Genomic DNA, 21,579 nt, shown 5'->3' with positions numbered 1-21,579 from the left:
CAGCTTTAATGCCGTTTTAAAATATTTTATATGCTTTATATAAGCATCAAAAGTTCATCTTTATTTATTTATTTATTTAGGTACCGGGGATCGAACTGGGGACCTTGCACTTGTGAGGCAGGAAGCCAGAACCACTAAGCTAAATCCCCAGCCCTCTTATTTACTTTCAATGGTCATAATAAATTTAAAGAAACAGATTCACTTTTCTTTTAGTTAAGAACAACTTCCCCCTCCTCAAAACCAAACAGGCTTGGGCCGGGGATTTAGCTCAGTGGTTCCACTACCTACCTCGCAAGTGCAAGGTCCCCAGTTCGATCCCCGGTACCAAAAACAAAAAACAAATAGGCTTATGTTTTTTTCAACAGAAAAAAATAATCTGAAAATTACTAGCTACCCATATGCAAAATTGATGCAATAATTTTGTTCTCTGATCTTAACTCATTAATACCAATTTTAGATTTTTCATATGGCTTATCCAAAATATGTGCTATGGAAGCCAGACATGGTGGTGCACACCTCTCATCAAACATTTGAGCCCAGTGTGGCCATCTTGGTAACTCAGAGAGACCTTTTCCCAAAATAAAACAAAATTAAAAAGTGTTGCAGCTGTAGCTCAGTGCAAAGGTCCTGGGTTCATTCCCCAGTACCCATCAAAAAAGAAAAAGCAATATGATAAGCAATGAAGACCACAAGATTCTAAAATTGGATAGTTATATTAACATTTCAGTCACTTATTTTTCTCAGAATTTCCAGTAAGTTTTCAATTAACCATGCTCACAAATAGGTATTCTGGTAAACTGATTTTCTGGTTTACTAAGAGTTAAAAGAGTGGTTTTTTTTTTTTTCTTTTTTTCTCATGTATAAATAACTAGCAAAAGTTATTTCTGAAATGCACTGACACCTTCTTCCAAGAAATAGTGAGCACATGAACCTTTCAGGGCAGGATGATTCCAATGGCTGCATCCCCACCCTGAGCCACCTCCATCACAGCACAGTGCTGGAGAGTACAAGGTCAGGGCCTAGCTCATCTATGTCCTGACAGCTTAGAAGGTGGCTGCACTCTTCATATCTGTCAAAACGTGCTTATTTCATTATGCTTTTCCTCATTAATAAAATCAAGATAGAAAAATTCTAATTGCATTTCAGTTAATTAGGGTTTTACTGTTCATTTAGCTCTTTGAAGGGGCCTGATTTAATACAACCTAATACAGATGGCATCCACATATAATGCATTTTTACAGCCCTGCACCTACCAACGTTGGGATACTGGAACTACAATCTTATTCAGGGACAGATGCTATTTCAAAATTTAAAGTTATTTTTTCTCTTTTCTATTCAGCCTGCTACAAGAGTCACTGCTCAATTGCAATAATTCAAAATTAAACTATTTTGAAAATATTACCTCTCTAAAAATAAACGGACTCTTCCCAGAGTGAGCAGAAGATAAACCAATTAAGGAATCACCACCTTCCAGACTAATTCTCATGCTCACATTTTGCTTTCTGATCTCTCTTCTAGAATTTCCTCTCATGGAACTAAGAAAATTTTATTTAAATAGGTGTTTTATATACTTTCTTATGTCCAAATGTATTAACTGGCATTAATCATAAGAAATAAAGCAAATCTTTGTTGCAAAGGTATAGTGTATAAACAATGGAACAAAAATTTTTGTAGAATATGACAAAAGATATATGGCTCAGCTGCTGTGGTAGTACATGCTTATAATCCCAGCACTCAGGAGGCTGAAGCAGGAGAATTTCAAGGCCAGCTTGGGCTATACAGTGAGACCTTGTTTTTCGCTTTTTTTTTTTTAAGATACATGGCTGAATAGAAAATGAAAAACACTGGACCAATAAATCCCTAAATTGATAGTGTGTATAAACACAAAAATTAAACAATTAATTTTTCTGCTAGAACATATCATGCTCCACACAATGTTTTGGTCAACAGACCACATATACAACAGCATTGGGCCAGGGATTTAGCTCAGTGGTTCCACTGCCTGCCTCACAAGCACAAAGACCCAAGTTCGATCCCTGGTACCAAAAGAAAAACAAAAACAAAAAAATACAACAGCATCTACCACATAGCCTAAGTGTGTAGTAGGCTCTACCACCTAAGTCAGTGTAGGAAACATACTCGCCTAACACATTTCTCACAAAGCATTCTGTCATTAAGCACCACATGACTTTAGTAGTTCTGATAACAAGTTAACAAAGTTAGGGCGTCCAAATAAACATTCAACCTGAATTTTTCTCATAATTAAGAGACACGTATCTATTATTAACTTATCATGCCATGAACATTACAGCATAAAGGTTATAACATGATCTTTGTATTTCTACTGCCTCTAATTTCATTTTGGCAGGATCCTCTACATTTAAACTGTACCAGTTAATTGTAAAACATTTTGCTTTACTAAGCACTGTTACTACAATGGAAAGCAGTACTAATAAAATTAAATATAAGCACCAAATTTGTGTGCTAGCCTCATTTGTAAAACAGAGATAACAGTTTTTACCTTACAAGTTCTGCTGGACTAGATAAACCATGTACACTGCTTAGAATTGTGTCTAATATAAAGTAAGAACTCAGTAGTAATATATTAGACACTGCTTAGAATTGTGTCTAATATATAGTAAGAACTCAGTAGTTAGTATTCTTTACTTTTATGCAAAGATAATGCTTTTCATCTGTAATTTATGAAAATTACAAAAATTGCACACCTACTTAGATTAGCAAATCAAATACAATTTATTTGAAAAATGCTCCAGGGCCAGGGATTTAGCTCAGTGGTTCTGCCCCCTGCCTGGCAAGTGCAAGGTCCGGAGTCCGATCCCTGGTACCCGCCCCCCCCCCCCAAATGCTCCAATCCAGTATTTTCAATATTGTTTTGGGGAAAAAAATTACACAGCATTGATAAAGAAGTGAATCTACAGAACAAAATGTTACGTGACAATGACAAAAAACAGTCTCTACCCTTACCAATTCATTTTGGTTGAAATCATTCTGTAACGATTTGACCACACACAGTATTTGTAACTAATGATCAAAACGATTAGCTGGCTACAAAATAAACGAAATTCAGCGACACTGTTAACACGACACTTTTTATTTTTTTTACTACAGAGTCATTCATGTCAACTACAAACTAGTTGAGGATGAAAACAAAACAAGCGACTTCTGGAATCTCGGATATGCTAAAGCAAAGCCTAATAAAGGGCATACTGGCTAAAAATAACAATGTTCCCTTATTTTCCACGGTTACTCTATCATCTCTCTAACTCATTTCCAAATATTATCAACCCACAACAACAAAAATTACAATTACAAAAAAAAAAAGGACAAAACTCCTGCCCTAATCCCCATTGTTCACGAGTGTCAGCCAACGCATACCTATGTATTTTCAATAAAGTTTTAAAAAGTCAAAGCCAAGGGGTTTTTTTTTCCATCATTCTCCAAAAATTACAATAACCAAGTACAATATCCTCCAACTCGGACTTATAAAACTAACGATCTACATTCAAGCATATAATGGGTAGGCGCCTAATAAAACAGTAGAGACACCTTCCCATTCAATGACAATACGAAGAAACTCCTCACATACACACAAAAACAACGCTGAAAAAGGCTTACCAATTCCACCAACACGAGAGCAAAAAATAACGAGATAACAAATTCACTTGTTTCTAAACTGAAACCCTTAATCTCTGCAAATGTTTAATTACTCTTAAATCCTCTTCAATTAAGGGAAAAAAAAATCCGGCACGCAAGCCCATCCCAGCAGCCCAGGCACCCTGCACAGCAGTGACGAGGAGGAGCAGGAACAGGAGGGGTGCCGCGATCTCGCTCCAGTCCGGGGGGCGTGTCCCCAAGGTTTTCGCTTCCTTTCTACTGCAAAGACAGCTGCAGCGCCACAAGGAGCACTAAGCCACACGGCCCCGGGGCCCCAAGACATTGTGTGCGGGACAGAAAGGAAAGGAGGATCTGAGGTTTCCAAAGGTGCAGAGGGAAAGGATCGGCGCGGGGCCGGACGGGAATCGACCACCCCAGAGCGCCGAGCCGCGCCGCGCTCTAGCCTGGCACCCCCACCCAACCCCACCCCACCAGCCTGCGGGGTGACCGGGACGCGCCCGGGGCGCCCATGCTGCTAACCAGCCAGGGAGGCGGCGGGTCCGGAGGCGCCCTGGCGAGGGGAGGCGGGGAGGGCCCCTGTGTACCCGTTGTTCTCCGCACAGCAGCAGCTCCGGGTAGCTGAACTCCACGCAGCTCTCGTCCGTGGGGTCCTTGAGCACCAGCTCCAGGCGCACCGTCTCCCTGGGCGCCCGCGGCGGCCGCTCGACCCGGGCGGCCGGGTCCCGCGGCGGCGGCGGCGGCGGCGGTAGGGGCAGCGGCGGAAGCGGCGGCGGCGGCGGCTCGGGCCGCGGGGGCTCGCGCTGCAGCGCCATGGGCGGCTCGGTGCGGCCGGCCTCGCGCGGGGGCAGGAGCTTCTCCCGCGGCGGGGGCTGCGCGTCTGGCCGAGGGGCCGGCGGCTCCGCCCGGGCCGGCTCGCGGTACGGCTGCGGCTCCAGCCGGGGGGGATCGCAGGAGTACTCCGGCTCGCGCTCGGCGCCCGGGAAGTCGGCCTCGCGCCGTCTCACCGGTGACAGGCTAATGAACGCTACTCGGCGCGGCTCCGCCATCCCCACTGTTCTGGCCCTCCGCTAGCGCTCGAGCCGGCGCTCTCTTCTACGCCGCGCCGCGTGCCTGCCCACTCTTCCTTTTGCACTCCGTCGCTTTTCTGCCCTCCAGCGTCCTCAACCGTCTCTGCCGACGCCACCGTGAGTGCCGACCGTGCCCCCTTCCCCGCTACTATGTTCTGATGGTCTCCACCGCCATCGTCAGGGTCGCTCCGGCAGCCATGTTGGATCCCCCACATAAATAGAAGCAGGCCGCTGAGCGGGCGCATGCGCACAGAGGAAACGCTCGCGTCCAGTGTCGTGTCAGTTTTCTTCTCTTCCCAACAGTCTGGAGTCCAGACAAGCCGGCGGAAGTGACGCCACGCCACCGGCCTGTTTCCTTGGAAACAGAGACGCTGTCTGCGCCTTTGCTCCGAGGGAGGGGTCTGGGGTTTCCCGAGGAGCTTCCTATTCGCACCCGGAAACTGAGGCGCGCTGGATTCTCCCTGGGCCAGCGCTGGGTGTGCCTGGGCCCGACCTAGCCATGGCGCCGGTCCCGTACGACACCGTCCTGCCGCCCTCCTTGCGGACACCCGGAAAAAGGAGAGGGACGCCCCCTTCGGCCCCCCTTTCCGGCCGCTGTGCCTCCGCCCTGTGCCCTACACCCCGAAGTATCTGGGAAGAAGGGAGGAGGCCAGCTCCCACCAGCCTCGCCCCCGAGGCTTCCCCCTAGACAGCTTCACAAGGCTCCCAGGCGCCTCGCGTCCCAGACCCACTCCTGACTGCCGCGCCTGGCCACGGCAGACATGGGGGTGAAAAGCTCAATAGCGCCGTACCATCGGAAGACAGAATGTGCACGCGAACTGCTGAAATCCACAGAATTCAAATTTGTGAGGAGGGCGTGGTGGTATTTTAATGGAGGTAGTTGGGGATAGAATGCTAAGTGACCTATTTAAGGGTGGGGAGGAGTGTCGCTCTACCACGCTTGTGGTAAAGTCGTTGGAATTCAGATTTTAAAGGTTGTGAATTCCTGGCCGTTTTAATTCATTCAATAGAAAGTAGATTTGAGGGCGGTCTCTCCACTTCTTCAAGGAAACCTAAACCTTCTGTTAATTGCATTAACTAGACAATCAAGGACACTTAGTGTAACGTCCTAGATATTCTGAGCAGGTTCAATATTTTGCTTTTTGTTAACTTTCCAACTTGCACCAAGATAGTAATGGCGTCGGTTATTCCAAAGGTCCCTCCTAGCTCTAAAATGCCATCATTTTTTTTTTTTGGCATCATGTTTTACCTTCATCATCTCCTGTAGGCTCTCACTTTGGACCGTTTTAGTAGCACTTAAGTGACAGAAGAAAATGCTCTCAGGTTCTACTCCTGCCAGTCTTGCAATGGAGCTAAATTAATGTTTCTAAAACACATTTTATTATGTCATTCTCTAGCTTCACTACAGCTTACCTACAAAATAAACTTTATATCTATATTCATATTCAGTATCCTCTACAATTTAGCCTAAAGACTGCACTCTAGCGTCCTTGTGTCAAACTGTTTTGCAGGTGTGTGTTAACCAGCATTGTCTTTGGCTGACTTCTAACTACTGAGTATTTTCTGACTTTTGGAACTGCAAGTTGCGTAACAAATAGATTTTACATTGTAATCCATTGTATACACACATATATATACAGGTTTCTGAAATACAAGTTTCACAATACTTACCTTTACTGTGTAAGAGAGTAATACAATATGAAAACATTTTATGCTACAATGTAGAATGTAATCTTACTGTAAATGATACAGAAGCAAGTTAGGAAAGATTTTAGTTAATGCCATACTCATAGGTTTCTTCCACAACAGAATACCTTAGGACCTGCCACATAAACATCTGGCCTAGTTTCAAGCCTGATCTTTTATTTTATTTTTCAATGCATCAAAATTCAAAATCCTAGTTCACATGCTTAGGTAGTTATGAATCATAGTAATGTGTGTCCATGTTTTCTTAGCAATAAGGTCGTCTTTAATCTTCATCTGACCTGATAGCTAAGCTTGTATGGCACTCTTTTTTTTCTGTGTAAATAAAGTATTAGGCTCCAATAATTTGTTTTCTTCACAAAACACTAAATTTAATGGAATCACATATGCTTTTTAAATTAGTCTTTCTTTTTTCTTTTTTCCTTGAGACAGGGTCTTGCTATGTAGTTCAGCCTGAGCTTGAACTCACTATGTAGTCCAAGCTGGCCTCTCAAATGAATCTTATATACATTTGTTTTGAATTTAGTGTTTTAAGTTATTTTTTTGTTTTTAGTGGTTTCTTACAATATTTTGCACTGCTACCATGTTTGTTGACCAATTTGCTGTTCCATTGCATGAAATTCCATAATTAATTGTACAATTTTCACTGACCTAGAAATTTTCCTCAAGAAGATTGTCTTGCTGTATATATCGAGCATAAATGTCTTACACAACTTGCAGAGGCAGGCTTTAGTTCGGTGGTAATGAGTTGATATCCCATCATCAAGAAGTATAGTTTTTTGTTACTAGCTGATTTGTTAACAAAAGCATAAGCACCTTCTCCATTCATACTTGTTGAAATAATTTTTTAAAACTTTATTTATTTATTTATCTGGTACTGGGAATCAAACTCAGGACCTTGGGCTTGCAAGACAGGCACTGGAACCACTGAGCTAAATCCCCGGCAAAAATTTATTTTTAATACAAAAACATTTATTGGTACATTTTAGGCATACATAATGATAACACTCATTATAGGGAATTTGCCCCTGTACATGATACATCCCACCTCTTTATTCACATTCCTCCCCTTTCCTCAACACCCCCGTGTGCAAAAGCTTTGTTTCCATTTTCTCCTTCTATTTTTACTTTTTTTCTTGTCCCTTCTTTCCTTTCTCCCTCCCTCCTCCATTGTTTCCCTTCCCATTTTAACATTTTCTTCCCATTTCCCAATATCTATTATACATTTTTGTCCTTATTTCCACTTTTGGTTTCTCACACCAGAGAAACAATGTGGTATTTAAACATGTCTAATTTATTTCACTTAAGAGTATGGTCTCACGGTGCATCCATTTAGCTATAAATATCTGGAGCTCTGGAGGAAGTAGTTTTTGAACACAATATGAGCCATATTTCTTTTATCATATTTCTTTTATCAGTATTGAATTTAATGGGAAAGTTGTCTTTAAGATTTGTGGAACTGCAGCCGGGGATTTAGCTCAGTGGTGTTGCCACTGCCTCACAAGTGCAAGATCCTGAGTTTGATCCTCGGTCCAAAAAAAAAAAAAAAGGCTTGTGCAACTGTTACTGGGGCTGTGGGGTACTATGGTCTTCTTTCAGATTTTAAATTCTTGGCGTGAACAAAGAATTAGTCAAGATGCGCACAAAAAGTACAGAGGTCTTATTAAAGGTAGGATTTTGATATAAATGAAACCATAAAATATGCTCTGCAGAGTGAGTGCAGGGCAATTAAAGTAGGAAAACAAATACACTCTGAACAGGCCTCTGAGAGAACAGTGGCAACTGAGATTAATGGCTGCAACTTTTGTATCCCCACCTCCTCAGGCTGAGGTCAGAGCTAAACCATCCTATCGAACCTGCTTGATCTAAGTGAAGATAGAATGCTCTGATTGGTCCCAGCTTCAGGGCTTGCAAACTGCTTTCTGTACACGCTTCCTGGGTCTCCATGATTGACTGGTCACACCCACTTTCCAGCCAGCCAGCGAAGCCCTGATCTCCTTCCTTGGAGGAACAAAAAAATTATGTCTATAACTACCTCTTAACATAATTGAAGGACTTGCTGACAATTTCATCCTGCTGTATTTTCAGATGGTTTTGTTTTTTTGTTTTGTTTTGTTTTGCTTTTGGTACTGGGGATTGAATTTAGGACCTTGCCCTTGCGAGGCAGGCATAATGCCACTGAGCTAAATCCCTGGCCCTCAGATGCTGTTTTAATTTTGAAGCTATTAAGCTTTTATTTGCAAGAAATGTTCTTTTCCTTTTTAAAATGAGCCATATAGTCAATGTTCATTGATTATGGACATTTTCTCAATATTTTCATTGTTTGCAATTCCAGGTCAGCAGCTAAATTTGAATATGTTTGTGTATTTTTCACCTTCTTATTCCTTTTTTTTTTTTTTTGTACTGGGGATCGAACTCGGGTCCTTGAGCTTGCAGGGCAGGCAGCAGAACCACTGAGCTAAGTCTGTGGCCCCTTATTCCTTTTTTTAAAAAAATAATGAAACAATCTCTTTGAGAGCAATTTATACTACTTTGAGTAATATATTATAGTTGACATATATACCATGTTAGTGACATCCTTTCTCCAAAACAAACTTAAAGTTCCTCACTCAAGTCAATTGAAAATTCTGGATTTTTTTATCAGGATATAAAAATTCTCATGTACTTCATTCCATAAGTCACAGGGAGTTATAACAATATAAAATTAGGCTATACAATGTCTGTCTGATAAATATAGGAATTCTCTGACCTGATCTCTGCTCTTTGCCAACAGTTGAACTGTCAGCTGTCCTAGATAAGGATTAGTGTGGTGCATTCTGATACTTTCTATTAAATTTAGTTGGTTTATTTCAGTTTTTTAAAATGCTGCTTGTGATACTTAAAATTGATATCACAATCCTCTGATTGCCGTCACTCATTTGAAGTAAATGTGCAACTTAGGAGATACTGAATAGGCAAGGAAAAAATAGGACTAGGAGTACAGCCCATCCACTTTGCATTTCTTGTGTGTGTGTGTGTGTGTGTGTGTGTGTGTGTGTGTGTGTTTTGGAGACAGAGTCTATGTAACCCAGACTGGCCTTGGATATGCAGCAATCTTCCTGCTTCAGCTTCCTGAGTGCTGAAGTATATGCCACTATGCCTGGCTCTACCTGTACATTTCTGTGAGAATTTGGAAAATCCAATTGATTTTGTTGAATGAAGGAGACCCCCAAAGTCAAGTCTTCGTGAGTGTGAAGTATAGGTGTTTTTCATGTTATTAAACTTTATGCTATAAGATCAGATCAGGCATTTTTGTTGTGTGTGTGTACATATAAAAATTATATAGCCAGGTGTGGTGGTGCATGCCTGTAATCCTAGCACTTGAGAAGCTGAGGCAGGAGGATCACCATGAGTTCAAGACCAGCCTGGGCTACATAGTGAGTTCAAGTCAGTCTGAACTACATGGTGAGACCCTGTCTCAAAAAACAGAAAAAATTATATAAAATATCCTGTGGAGGGAAAAATATCCTGTGAGAGTGAGCTCCTAAGTGACTCAGATCTTCATGATATTTGCACAAAGACCAGAATGTCTTGTGAAGATCCGAAGGAAGAGAATCACAGAGACAGAAAATCAAGGGCAGCTGGGTAGGGTGTGAGCTAGGAGCACAGGAAGGAAGGTGAGCGAGGCTGGAGAGCAATGAACGAGGTGGGTGGAGATGTAGGAGATGAAATGAGATGGGAGTCAGGGCCCAGGTCATGGAATGGGATAAGGAGTTTGGATTTTGTTACAAATGAAACCAGAAGCCAGTGGAAAATTTTAAATAGAGAAGTGACATACTTTCACAAGGAAAGCATTTCAACGAAGTAGGAGTAGTTGCATTATTGTGGCTTGTATGTAGATGTCCTCCCAAAGACTCATGCATTCATAAGTGGGGATTTTTGGAGGTGACTGGATCTAGGGTGTGTGATACTGGGATTAAGGATGTGTGGTACTAAATTTGTCCACTGATTGGTTTAGTATAGTTGTGGGTGTGGATAAGGGAAGCCCCACCCTGGGTGCGGATGGCACTAACCAATATGCTTGTAGCCTGTATGGACTATAAAGGGATGAAAAGGCAGACTTGCTGTTGCTTGCCTCTTGCTGCCTTCTGCCTACCCTGCCATGGACTGTTTCTCCTCTGTCATGGAGCCAGCCAATATAGACTGAAATCTGTATGAACTGTGAGCTAAAATAAACCTTTCTTCCTTTAACTTATGGTTGTCTGGTATTTGTCCCACCAATGAGAAGAGTAACTAAGATACCTGCTCTTTTCTTTTAATTTTCATTTTAGGCAAAAAAAGATTGATTAATCATATTCAACCGTGACCCATTATCATCACTGTCTATTTCTGGCCCTTTTTATTCTTTCTTTCTGTCTGTATGTGTGAGAGAAATTCTCCATTTCATTTTTTTACTCTAAAATAAAAACTCTAAGGTTTAATTTTTTTCTTTGTATGTGACCTTATATATTATTTAATGTATAAATATATTTACTTTGTAAATTTGTTATAAATCTAATTCTATTTTTTTTTTTTTTTTTTGGTACCGGGGATCGAACTCCAGTCCTTGCGCTTGAGCAGCAGGCAGCGAAACCACTGAGCTAAATCCCCAGCCCTAATTCTATTTCTTTTTAAAATCATTATTTTTAAGATCCACCCATATTGTTGTGTATAATACATTCAGTTTATAACATTTTCATTTTTTTTTATGATTCAAGTCTTTATTATTCTCCAGTCCTTCTTTTATTTTTATTTATTTATTTTTTTACCTGGGATCAAACTTGGGACCTTACACTTGCAAGGCAGGTGGTGGAACCACTGAGCCAAATCCCTGATTTCATCTTTATTTTTCTCTTTTGACACTGCTGGAAACTGAACTCAGGGTCTCATGTATGCTAAGCAAGCACTGTATCACTGGGCTGTGCCTGCAGTAGTTTATAACCTATAAGTAATAATCTGCAATAGCACATTTTGCCTCTCTGTGTGTATATATAATTTACACATGAACTCAATTCTCTCCACAATTCTGGTGGCAAACCGAGTTGGATGGGAACCAAATCAAATTCAATGGTTAGGTTCAATGTTGACCTTATAAGGAAATTTGATTTGGTTCTCATCCAGTTTAGTTTGCAACCAGAATTGTGGAGAGAATTGAGTTCATGAACTGAGGTACCACTGTATATATATGTGAATTATATTCACAATACTAAGAACTGATCTGGGGAGTGGCCATACAGGCCTCTTTCAGAAATAAATGGAAGGCACATAGGTTTAACTATAAAGATAGCTCAACTGTGCTTGTTCTGCCTTGGACCCTACTAGCTGAATTATTGCATTCTTACTATATATTTGGTTCTGGGGATTGAACCCAGTGGCTTCACACTGAGTTACATTCCCACCCCTTTTTAAATTTTTTTGAAACAGTCTTGCTAAATCACCAAGTTGCCCAGGCTGGGCTTGAACTTGGCAATCCTTCCGCCTCAGCCTCCCAGAGTGCTAGGATACAGAAGCGCACCACCAACCATTGCTTAAATATTTAAATTAGAAATTGTTAACATACAAGAAAATTGGACTGGGGATTTAGCTCAGTGGTTCCACCGCCTCCTTCGCAAGCATAAGAACCTGAGTTCAATCCCCAGTACCAAAAAAAAAAAAAACAAGAAAATGCACATTGATTAATTTTTCCTTTTGAATATACCCCTTGCCAGGCCAGGGATTTAGCTCAGTGGTTTCACTGCCTGCCTTGCAAGCACAAGGACCTGGGTTCGATCCCTGGTACCAAAAAAAAAATATATATATATATATATACCCCTGAAGTTTTAGTCACTTTCCTTGTTGCCGGGACAAAATACCTAACCCCACAATTTAAGGAGGGAAAGGTTTATGTTGGTTCACATTTGAGTCCATAGTTGGCTGGCTCCAAGATAGGACAGCATAGCACAGGGGGCCTGGCTGAGGAAAGCTGCTCATGGCATGGCAGACAGGAAGCAGAGTGAAGGAAAGAGCTAGGGAGGAAGATACACCCTTCCAGGCCACACCCCCAGTGTCTTGGCCCTTCAGACCAGACCCCACCTCCTAACAGCAAGTCATCTGTAAAGCCTCATAATCCACTCACCTTCCAAAGGTGCCACCAGTGAGCACACGAGGCCCTTGGGGGACAGCTAGCTATAAACCGTAACAGCTCTTCAGCCACTACCCATTTCAATGTATATAAGATTTCCATCACCCCAGCAAGCTTCACCTTCCCCCTTCTAACTAGTATCCCCTTGAGGAAACCCCCAGCCTGAAATTATGTCACCACAGTTAGTTTCACCTGTTTATGAACTTTATGCACATGGAGTCATGCAATATGAGCTCACATATATTACTCCTGGCTTTCTTCCAACATGACAGTTTTTAAAATCATCCATCCTCTTGTGTATTATCAGTAGCTCATTCTTTTTTCTTACTGTGTAGTGTTCCATTTATAAATATACCACAATTTATATATACTATAAATTATTAATGGGCCTTTTATGTGCTACCTAGTTTTTAATGCTTATAAAGTACAATTTTCTGTTTTCCAGTTTTCTGTGTTCAATCAACTGTTTTCCAATTGCATGAGGGAACTGTCACACAATGTTGAATAGTCACCTGGAGCAGAATCTATTGTTGCAAATTGTGCTATAAATAGCAAAATACTAAATAATAGATTTCTTCTTCAATTGGGTCACAGGGTCATAACCATGGGGCAAAGCTGTAGGGATTTCAATGCAGAAGTAGGAGGATGAAGAGCTTCTGTGTGAACTTCACTCATGCTTGGGATGGAAAAACTTTTGAGTATTCTTTGGCATAGGCAGGCAAACGTTTTTTCACCTCTTCCCCTAAATATATAAATGTAACATTGGAAACTCAGAGAAGTCAGAGATTTGGAATAGGCAATGGAAGACTTGATGAAGGAAACAGGGATTTAGGATGATGAGCTGAATATGTTAGAGCTTTAGCTTGCAAATATTATGAAAGGAATCAATTTAAGCTAGTTTGAAAAAAAGAGAGTTCTAAATCAGATGTTAGGTTATCTTCCAGAGCCCAAGGGAAGAAAAGCACTGAAGTCCCAAGAAACAGAACCAGAATTAAGAATTTAAAAAGCCACATGGGATTCAGGACACACTGTCTTGGTCTCACCTCTGCTTCTCTTTTAGCTGTGCTTCATTCTGTCCTTTCTGTGGATTAGCTTTCTCTGCTCCTCAAGTTATATGGTTAAAAACATGGCCTCATTTCAATTCCCACTTTTCTTTACTTCTTTATTAAAGAGACCAGCCCAGATTAACATTGAGACCCTTATACCTAGTTCCAAAATCTATTAGAAGATGCCACACATGGTGGCACACACCTGTAATCCCAGCACTCAGGAGGCTGAGACAGGAAGATTGCTGCAAGTTCAAGGCCAGCCTGAACTACGTAGTGAGATTCTATCTCAAAAAGTTAAAAATGAAACAAAAAAACAAAATCCAAGAGAAGGATGCAGGATTGAATTTATTTGGATCAGAGTTCATTCCTAGATCAAGGAACTGTGAGATAAGGTCTGGTTATCAGGATTTCTGATAAGGTGGATGGGCTTGGAAGCAGGACTCTGTTCCCAGAAAGGGCAAGCGGCCTGGCTGACAATTCAACTGAGGTCTACAGCGTGAGGTAGCAGAATAAAATTATAAGTGATACTTTCCGGGGAAAATGTGAATCATAGTTATGACCTATGGTGTGTGTGTGTTGGGGGGGCGACAGGTATAACAAAAAACAGCTCCAGAAAGAACAGAAAATCAGGAAATCCAGAACAATTACTATAGAAGAAATCTACAATGTTGCCAAAGGAGTAAGGGCTCCCCCCGGCCAAAAAAGGACAAAGAACAGGCAGTTTCATAGGGAAATTCAACCAAGCATCTATAGATTTAATATTATTTAAGTGGTGAATCATATAATAGGAGAAATCTTCCAACTTCTTTTCATGTCCCAAAAAACCCCCACTGATTTTAGTTCCAACAAAGAATAAAACTTTTTATTTTTATTCTTAATTTGTTATAAAACAAAAAGCTATAAACATTTAAAAAAAACTATCCTGGGATACTATTTTTCATATATCAGGCTGACAAATACTTTTATTTCTTTTTTTTTAATTTTTTCCCCCTTTCCCTTTAGTGTCTTACCTTGCCCGGTGGCTTCCCTCTGTTGGGCCTCATGGAGTTATGACCTTCATCGCTTTTTTCTAGGATATTGTTTAGAATTGCTTGTAGTGCTGGTTTGGTGTTCATGAAATTTCTCATGTGTTCTTTGTCGTGGAAGTATCTAATTTCCCCATCAATTTTGAAAGATAATTTTGCAGGATACAACAGTCTAGTTTGGAAGTTATTTTCTTTTAGGGCTTGAAATACTTCACTCCAGGCTCTCCTTGATTTGAGGGTTTGTGTTGAGAAGTCTGCTGTGATTCTGATGGGCTTTCCTTTGTAGGTGATTTGTTTCTTTTCTCTAACTGCTTGTAGGATTTTGTTCTTCTGTTGGGTTTCTGGGATCTTGACTATTATATGTCTAGATGTAGATTTTTTTTGATCATGGCTAGTTGGAGTTCTATATGCCTCACTTATCTGTATGTCCAATTCTTTACCTCTGTCTGGGAAGTTTTCCACTATGACTTCTGTGAACAGTTTTTTTTATGTCAATTGTGCTTTCTCTTGTTTTTTCATGCACTCCTATCAGTCTTATATTATTCTTCTTTACATCATCTTGCAGTTGCTGGATTGATTTCTCGTGGTCCCTTACTATTTTTAAGAAATCTCTATTTTCATGGTCTCTAACCACGATCCTGTCTTCTATATCTGATATTCTATTTTCAGATTCCCTTAATCTGCTGTGCATACTTCCAATGGAGTTTTTAATCTCCTGAATATCTGTTTGAATCTGTTTCATGGATTCCATTTCTTTCTTATGCTGGGCGATCATGGTTTCCATTTCTTTCTTATGCTGGGTATTCATGGCTTCCAGCATGTTTCTGAGCTCATCTATTTTTTTATCTGTTTCTGTTCTAGATCCTCTAATCATGTCTTTCACTCTGCTCACCATCTCTGTGGATATCTGGGAGATTATTTCTGCTTTGAATTTTTCTAGAGCCTCATTCATCTGTTTTGTTACTTCCTGTGCTATCAGTTCAGGGTATCCAGGTGGTTGGTTATGGGACTTTTCCATCTCATTTCCCCCAGGATTTACCCTTGGTCGGGTGGAAGTCTGAGTTTGTGCCTTACTTAAATGTCTTCTCATTTTTGATTTGGTACTGTCCTTGGTTTAACTCCTGAGTTGATAGTTTGAAATTGCTTATTGTAGGTATCTTTGTTGCTTGTAATTAGAACCCTTATGGAATGATTGCCTCTCAGAAGTGTCTTCCAGATATAGCTGGTCTTTAAGTTTTGAGTCTCTTATGACTCTAAGGCTATCTCATTTTCCTTATACTAGGAAGGTTCATTGACTAGATCAATACCAACACCCTAGCCCAAGTGATGCAATCAGCAACACCATTGCATCAAGTACATCTTTGAAAATGACATTTTGTGGTAGTTATTGATCTTTCACCTTTAGCTGTGTGACAAATCAAGATCGAGGACCAACCCAACATATAATGAATAAACTCTTCAATATAACAACTTTACCCTTTGTGATGGGGAGTTAGAAGTGGTTGGGGAGGGAGGGGCAGATGGGAAGAAGGATAGGAGAAGGTTAGCAGTGTGGTCAGAGGACACAGGTGAGAAGGAAAAAGAAAATAATAGGAAAATAAAGAAGAACTCCGAATGAGGACCAAAACAGGGACAAAAAGAGAAGATGAACAATGTGGGAGAGCAAGAGAGTGAGGGTAAGAGAGAGAGAAAGGAAAGAGAAAAGAAAAGAAAAAAAGGAGAGAAAAACAAATATTTGCAAAGAGTAGGGAAAAAAATTAAAGATAAGAGGAGCAAAAGAAAAGAGAAAAAACCCAAAATAATAGAACTAATTTTGGAAATAAAAAATAACCATGAAGATGAAGGGCCTCTTTCAGGGTATGTCTCTGCTGTCACAATAGAAAACGTGGGTTGCAGTGTGCAGATGTAAGTCAATGAGTCTCAGCAAGCTAGTCGCAGACCCATGAGATCCAGACAGATTTCTGGCTGCAAGTCCCAAGTTGAGCTCCCTGTCCTCCTGTAGGGTTGAACTCTGCAGAGTTGTACTGCAGGTTTCAGCTGCCCTTCCCCTGAAGATAGTCCCGGTCCTGGTGGGAGGTGAAGATGACTCCAATTTACCTAGTACAGTGGTCTGGTGGTCCGGTGACCTCTGCGTCTTTGTAGTGTGGAACCGGGTGGCTGTGGGGCGGGGGGAGGTGTCCACTGGATTGCTGCCGGGGCGCAGGCTGATTCGGTGTGTTCGGCGCGGCTCGTGACGTTGCTACAGCGTCCACAGACCTGCCTGTCTACAGCGGGCTGACAAATATTTTTAAAAGTTGATGTATTTCTGAGGATATGGGGAAACAATCATTTTCATTCATTGATGGTGGAGACATAAACTGGAATAACCTCCATATACAGCAACTCTCCAATATGTGTCAAAAGTACCAATGTACATAGTCTTTAATCAGTATTTCCACTGCTAAGAATTTACCCAAGAGCTGTATAATTTTGAATTTTTATGCTTTTTTGGGTTTTTTTGTATTTTGTTTTGTTTTATTTTTTGAGACAAGATTTCACTACATAGCTCAGGCTGGCCTTGAACTCACTATGCAGCCCAGGCTGGCCTTGAACTCATAGCAATCCTTCTGCTTCAGCTTCCTAAGTGCTGGGATTACAGGCATGCACCACCATGCTCAGTTTAACTTTTGTATATTTTTAGACAGGGTCTCACTATGTGACCAGGCTGGCCTTGAACTCATGGCAATCTTTTTGACTCAGACTCCAGAGTGCTGGGATTACAGGTGCGCACCACCATGCCCAGCTGAACTTCTATGTTTTAACACATGTGCACATACATGGTTGGTTATGTTCTAGGGAGGTTCCTTTAGAAATGGCTCTCTAATCAAGCATTCCAGGTTCTTCTTGCCTCAAACAAAGAATTAGATGAGACAAGCCAAAACCAGTGACATTTATTTGAAAAGTGCAGGGTAAATGGGTATGGAAGAAACCATCTCTGCAGAGCAAACTTGGGCTGAAAAAGGGGATAAAAGCCAAAGTAAAAAAGTACACTGCTAGGGGCTGGGGATTTAACTCAGTGGTCCTGGTGCCTGCTGCACAAGTGCAAGGTCCTGAGTTCGATCCCCAGTAACAGAAAAAAAAAAGTACACTGCTATTGTGGAAACCCATGATAGTGGCTTTCCATGATGGTCGCTCTTCTTTTATGCTGTCCACATCTGGGAACTCAGTTCTACGTACGGGTCCTTGTGTTGCCCTGGGATCTTGTGAATGACAGGTCTATCTCACTTCCCCAGCCAGCTTTACCACGTTCTATCTCCTATATCAGTTAGATAAGGCTCATCTTTTTTTTGGTACCAGAGATCGAACTCGGGACCTTGTGCTTGCCAGGCAGGCAGTGGGACCACGGAGCTAAATCCCTGGCCTGTCATCTATTTTATTTGTTTGAAACAACCATTTATACTACATACTTATCAGTAATATTTTTCTATTCTAAAATTCATTAATTTCAGGATATATTAGTTTTTATTTATGGAGTCCTTATGTTCATTTCAATGCTGTTTTTACTTGTTTATAAGACCTGTAAGTCAGTCTTTTTCTTGTTTATGTATTTATTTATTTGATTTTTTTTTTTTTGGTATGGGTATTGAACTCAGGACCTTGCGCTTGTGAGGCAGGTGCAGCACCAGTGAGCTAAATCCTCAACCCTTATTTAATGTTTTGAGACAAGGTCTTGCTATGTAGTTCAGGCTGGCCTTGAACTCACTGTGATCTGCCTGCTTCAATCTCCTGAGTTCTGAGTTTAGGGGCATGTACCGCTATGTCTGGTGTTCTTGTTTATTAGAGGAATTCAAACAATTTGTCTTCTGGGCTTTAATCTATTTTGGATTTTTCTATTTTACCCAAAAATTTAAAATTTTTTTGTCTGGGTTTGTTGTTTGTTTGGTTAGTTGGCAACTTGATTTTCTTTTCTTTTCTTTTTTAAAAAATTCACTTAGGGGCTGTGGATGTAGTTCAGTGATAGGCCTAGCATGTGCAAGGCTCTGAGTTCCACTCAAAGTATTGAAAATCAAATTGTGTTGGATGGCAGGGTACTTAATTTTCTGGTTTTACTATTAATCTCTAATTTTATGGCACTATGATTAGGAGATACCCACAAAGATTCTATTGCCAAGACTTTATTGAAGAGTGTCTCTGGCCTTGCAGTTAAGAGCACAGCTTGGAAGCTGGGTGAGGTGTGACACACCTGTGATCCCACCACTCAGGAGGCTGAGGCAGGAGGATCACTGTGAGTTCAAGGCCAGCCTGAGCTGTATAGCAAGACCCTTCCTCAAAAAGAAAAAAAAAGGACCACAGGGCAGGAACTAGGTCATCTGAGTCAAACTCCATTTCCACTGTTTACTAGCACTGTGCAACCTTGGCACAAATGATTTAAGCATTCTGTGGTTTCCTTTTTCAATGTGCCAAAATGGAGGTAATAGTACACATACTTTGAAAAATTATTGAGATTGAGTTAATGATGTGAAATGCTTAGACAAGAGGCTGATGTACAGTATATAAGCATCTGATATTATTTTCTTTGTGGTCCGATGTATAGTTTTAGTGAATGGTCTGTGGGACCTTGGAAGGGAAGTCTATTTTTTGTTTTCAAGGCATAGTCAGATTAACAATCTATTCCTCACTATTTGTGATATTTAAATTACCCTCAAGGTTTATTTATACTTTTTAAAAGATGTCACCTGTCAGGTACTGCAATGTTCTTTTTCTTTTTTTTCTTTTTTGGTGCTTTGGATCGAACTTACGATCTTGCACTTGCAAGGCAGGTGCAGTGCCACTGAGCTAAATTCCTGGCCCATGGACTGCAATCTTCTGCTACTACTGTCCTTGTAACTCTTATCACTTTTTTTATTTGAATACTAAAGCTATTTTTTTCTAAAGATTTTTTTTTGCATACTTATGACTGTTATATCTTCATTGTGAAATGGACACTTTATCATTCAAAGTATGTTTCTTTGACATGCTTAATGGTTTTTGTTTGTTTGTTTGGTACCGGGGATTGAACTTGCGCAGTCCTTGAGCTTGCGCAGCAGGCAGCAAAACCACTGAGCTAAATCCCCGGCCCTTGGACGTGCTTAATGATTTTGACTTGGATTCACCTTGCTTGATTATGACACCTTCTCTCTTTTTATTTGCACTTCCACTATTGCTCCATTGCCCATCATTTTATTGTTAATATTTATGCATCGTTTTGTTCTGAGAGCAAACAGCCCAGAGTTCGATTTTGCTTTGTGATCCAATCTGCCAATCTATTTAATAGGTGAGTTAAGTCCATTTACATTTTTGACATGAGAGGTGTATTTAAGCATAGATCTCTCACATTACATCATTTTTTCTTCTTTAAATCTTTAAAAACTCCCCCACGAAATTATTTACTTGCTTTGTTTTGCGTATAGTACTTCTCATCATTTGACCGGTTTAGATATTTGTTGTAATGAGATCGTTTTAAACTGTGGGATATTGTCTATAATGCCCAATGATGAAATTATTTTCTGTTTTCTTTTTTTTTTTTTTTTTTTTGGTACCGGGGATTGAACTCGGGACCTTGCGCTTGCGAGGCAGGCGCCGGAATCACTGAGCTAAATCCCTGGCCCTATTTTCTGTTTTCTATACTTCGAGTTTAACTTGGTGTTGTAAAATACACTTAGCTGGCCGTCTGGACCGCCGCGATCTGACAGTGCGGACCCCAGAGCGCCCTCCTGTCCTAGGTAATGATAAAGGGCTGATCATTTGCAACTGAGCACGATTGAAACAAAATAGGAAGATGGCAGCAAATTCTTCAGGACAAGGTTTTCAAAACAAAAATAGAGTTGCAATTTTGGCAGAACTGGACAAAGGAAAAAGAAAATTACTTATGCAGAACCAATCTTCAACAAATCATCCTGGAGCTAGCATTGCGCTCTCAAGGCCCTCTCTTAATAAGGACTTCCGGGATCATGCTGAGCAGCAGCGTATTGCAGCCCAACAGAAGGCACCCTTGCAGCATGCTCACGCACATTCATCTGGATACTTCATAACTCAAGACTCTGCATTTGGGAATCTTATTCTTCCTGTTTTACCTCGCCTTGACCCAGAATGAAGAAAATATCTGTGATGACAGGGACTGTAATTTCAAAGGCCAAAGCTACTCTTTTTTTTTTTTTTTTTTTTTCCAAAGCTACTCTTCATTCACTGCTGTACAAACTGACTTTCAGAATTTTGGTGAACTTATGTATTTTTTTGCTTCTTTAAGAGAAAGGACTATGTAAATGAAAGTGAAAAGAAGGGGAACCAGAATGATGGGAGCTTGGAAGCTTTATCATTTAAGGAATTGATTATCCTGCACATGACTTTAATTTTTTCGTAACGCCATTTAACTCTAAATTGGATAGTCACATAAAAATGAGCCTCCAGACCCCAACAAGTTGGACTGAGTATACCATGTCTACAATTGGCTTTCAAGAACCATTTATAGTACTTATTAAAGAAATGAGGATTTTTAAAAAATGTTAACCAATACCTTAAATAAGGAATTCATAATATAGTTTATAGGATTGATGTGGTATTGTCTTTTGAATTTAGAGTCAACATATCATGCAGAAATATTCTTTGTGAACTCCTAACTAGTTCCCCTATTCTCCATTTTAAAAGAAACCCCAAGACTAAATTACTAACCAGTCTTTTAATATGTTTTATAAACAAATGCTATTACAAACAATAAAAATAAAAATAAAATAAATAAAATAAAATACACTTAGCTGAGATGTATCACCTTCAAATGATATCCTAAATATAATTAATGTACTAATACTACTTTCTACCTTTCTATCAGTGTAAAATATTTGGTTACATCTTTCACTCTTTTTTCCTTCTTTTTAAAAATTTTTTTCTTTCCTTTTTTCCAGCTTTCACTTTTGTACTCCAATTCTCCAGTCATCAATTTCTAG

The 21,579-nt window shown here is 40.4% G+C and overlaps 1 protein-coding gene and 1 pseudogene across 7 annotated transcripts in view; one reads left to right on the top strand and one right to left on the bottom strand.

The window, feature by feature from the left end:
* Positions 1-5,081, bottom strand: part of Ubn2 (ubinuclein 2) — a 122,556-nt gene extending 117,475 nt beyond the window's left edge. For 2 of the 7 annotated variants that reach the window (XM_087206307.1, XM_087206308.1), the window contains exon 1: positions 4,221-5,061. In XM_087206307.1, the coding sequence (XP_087062433.1) occupies positions 4,221-4,682 (462 nt within the window). In that variant the 5' untranslated portion in view covers positions 4,683-5,061. Of the gene's footprint in view, positions 1-3,636; positions 4,112-4,220 lie in introns of those variants that run through there. The other 5 variants (XM_087206309.1, XM_087206310.1, XM_087206311.1 and 2 more) reach the window with 5 other exon arrangements.
* Positions 5,082-11,508: 6,427 nt separating this feature from the next.
* On the top strand, positions 11,509-21,350 carry LOC147829406 (SOSS complex subunit C pseudogene; annotated as a pseudogene).
* The last annotated feature ends 229 nt before the right edge of the window (positions 21,351-21,579 follow it).

The sequence above is a fragment of the Heterocephalus glaber genome, unplaced genomic scaffold, assembly GCF_053883595.1.
Source record: "Heterocephalus glaber isolate CG9 unplaced genomic scaffold, H.glaber_assembly_v1.0 deba00000621, whole genome shotgun sequence".
NCBI classification, from domain to species: Eukaryota; Metazoa; Chordata; class Mammalia; order Rodentia; family Bathyergidae; genus Heterocephalus; species Heterocephalus glaber.
Note: the sequence above shows the minus strand (reverse complement) of the source record. Positions and strands in the feature narration are given on the sequence as shown.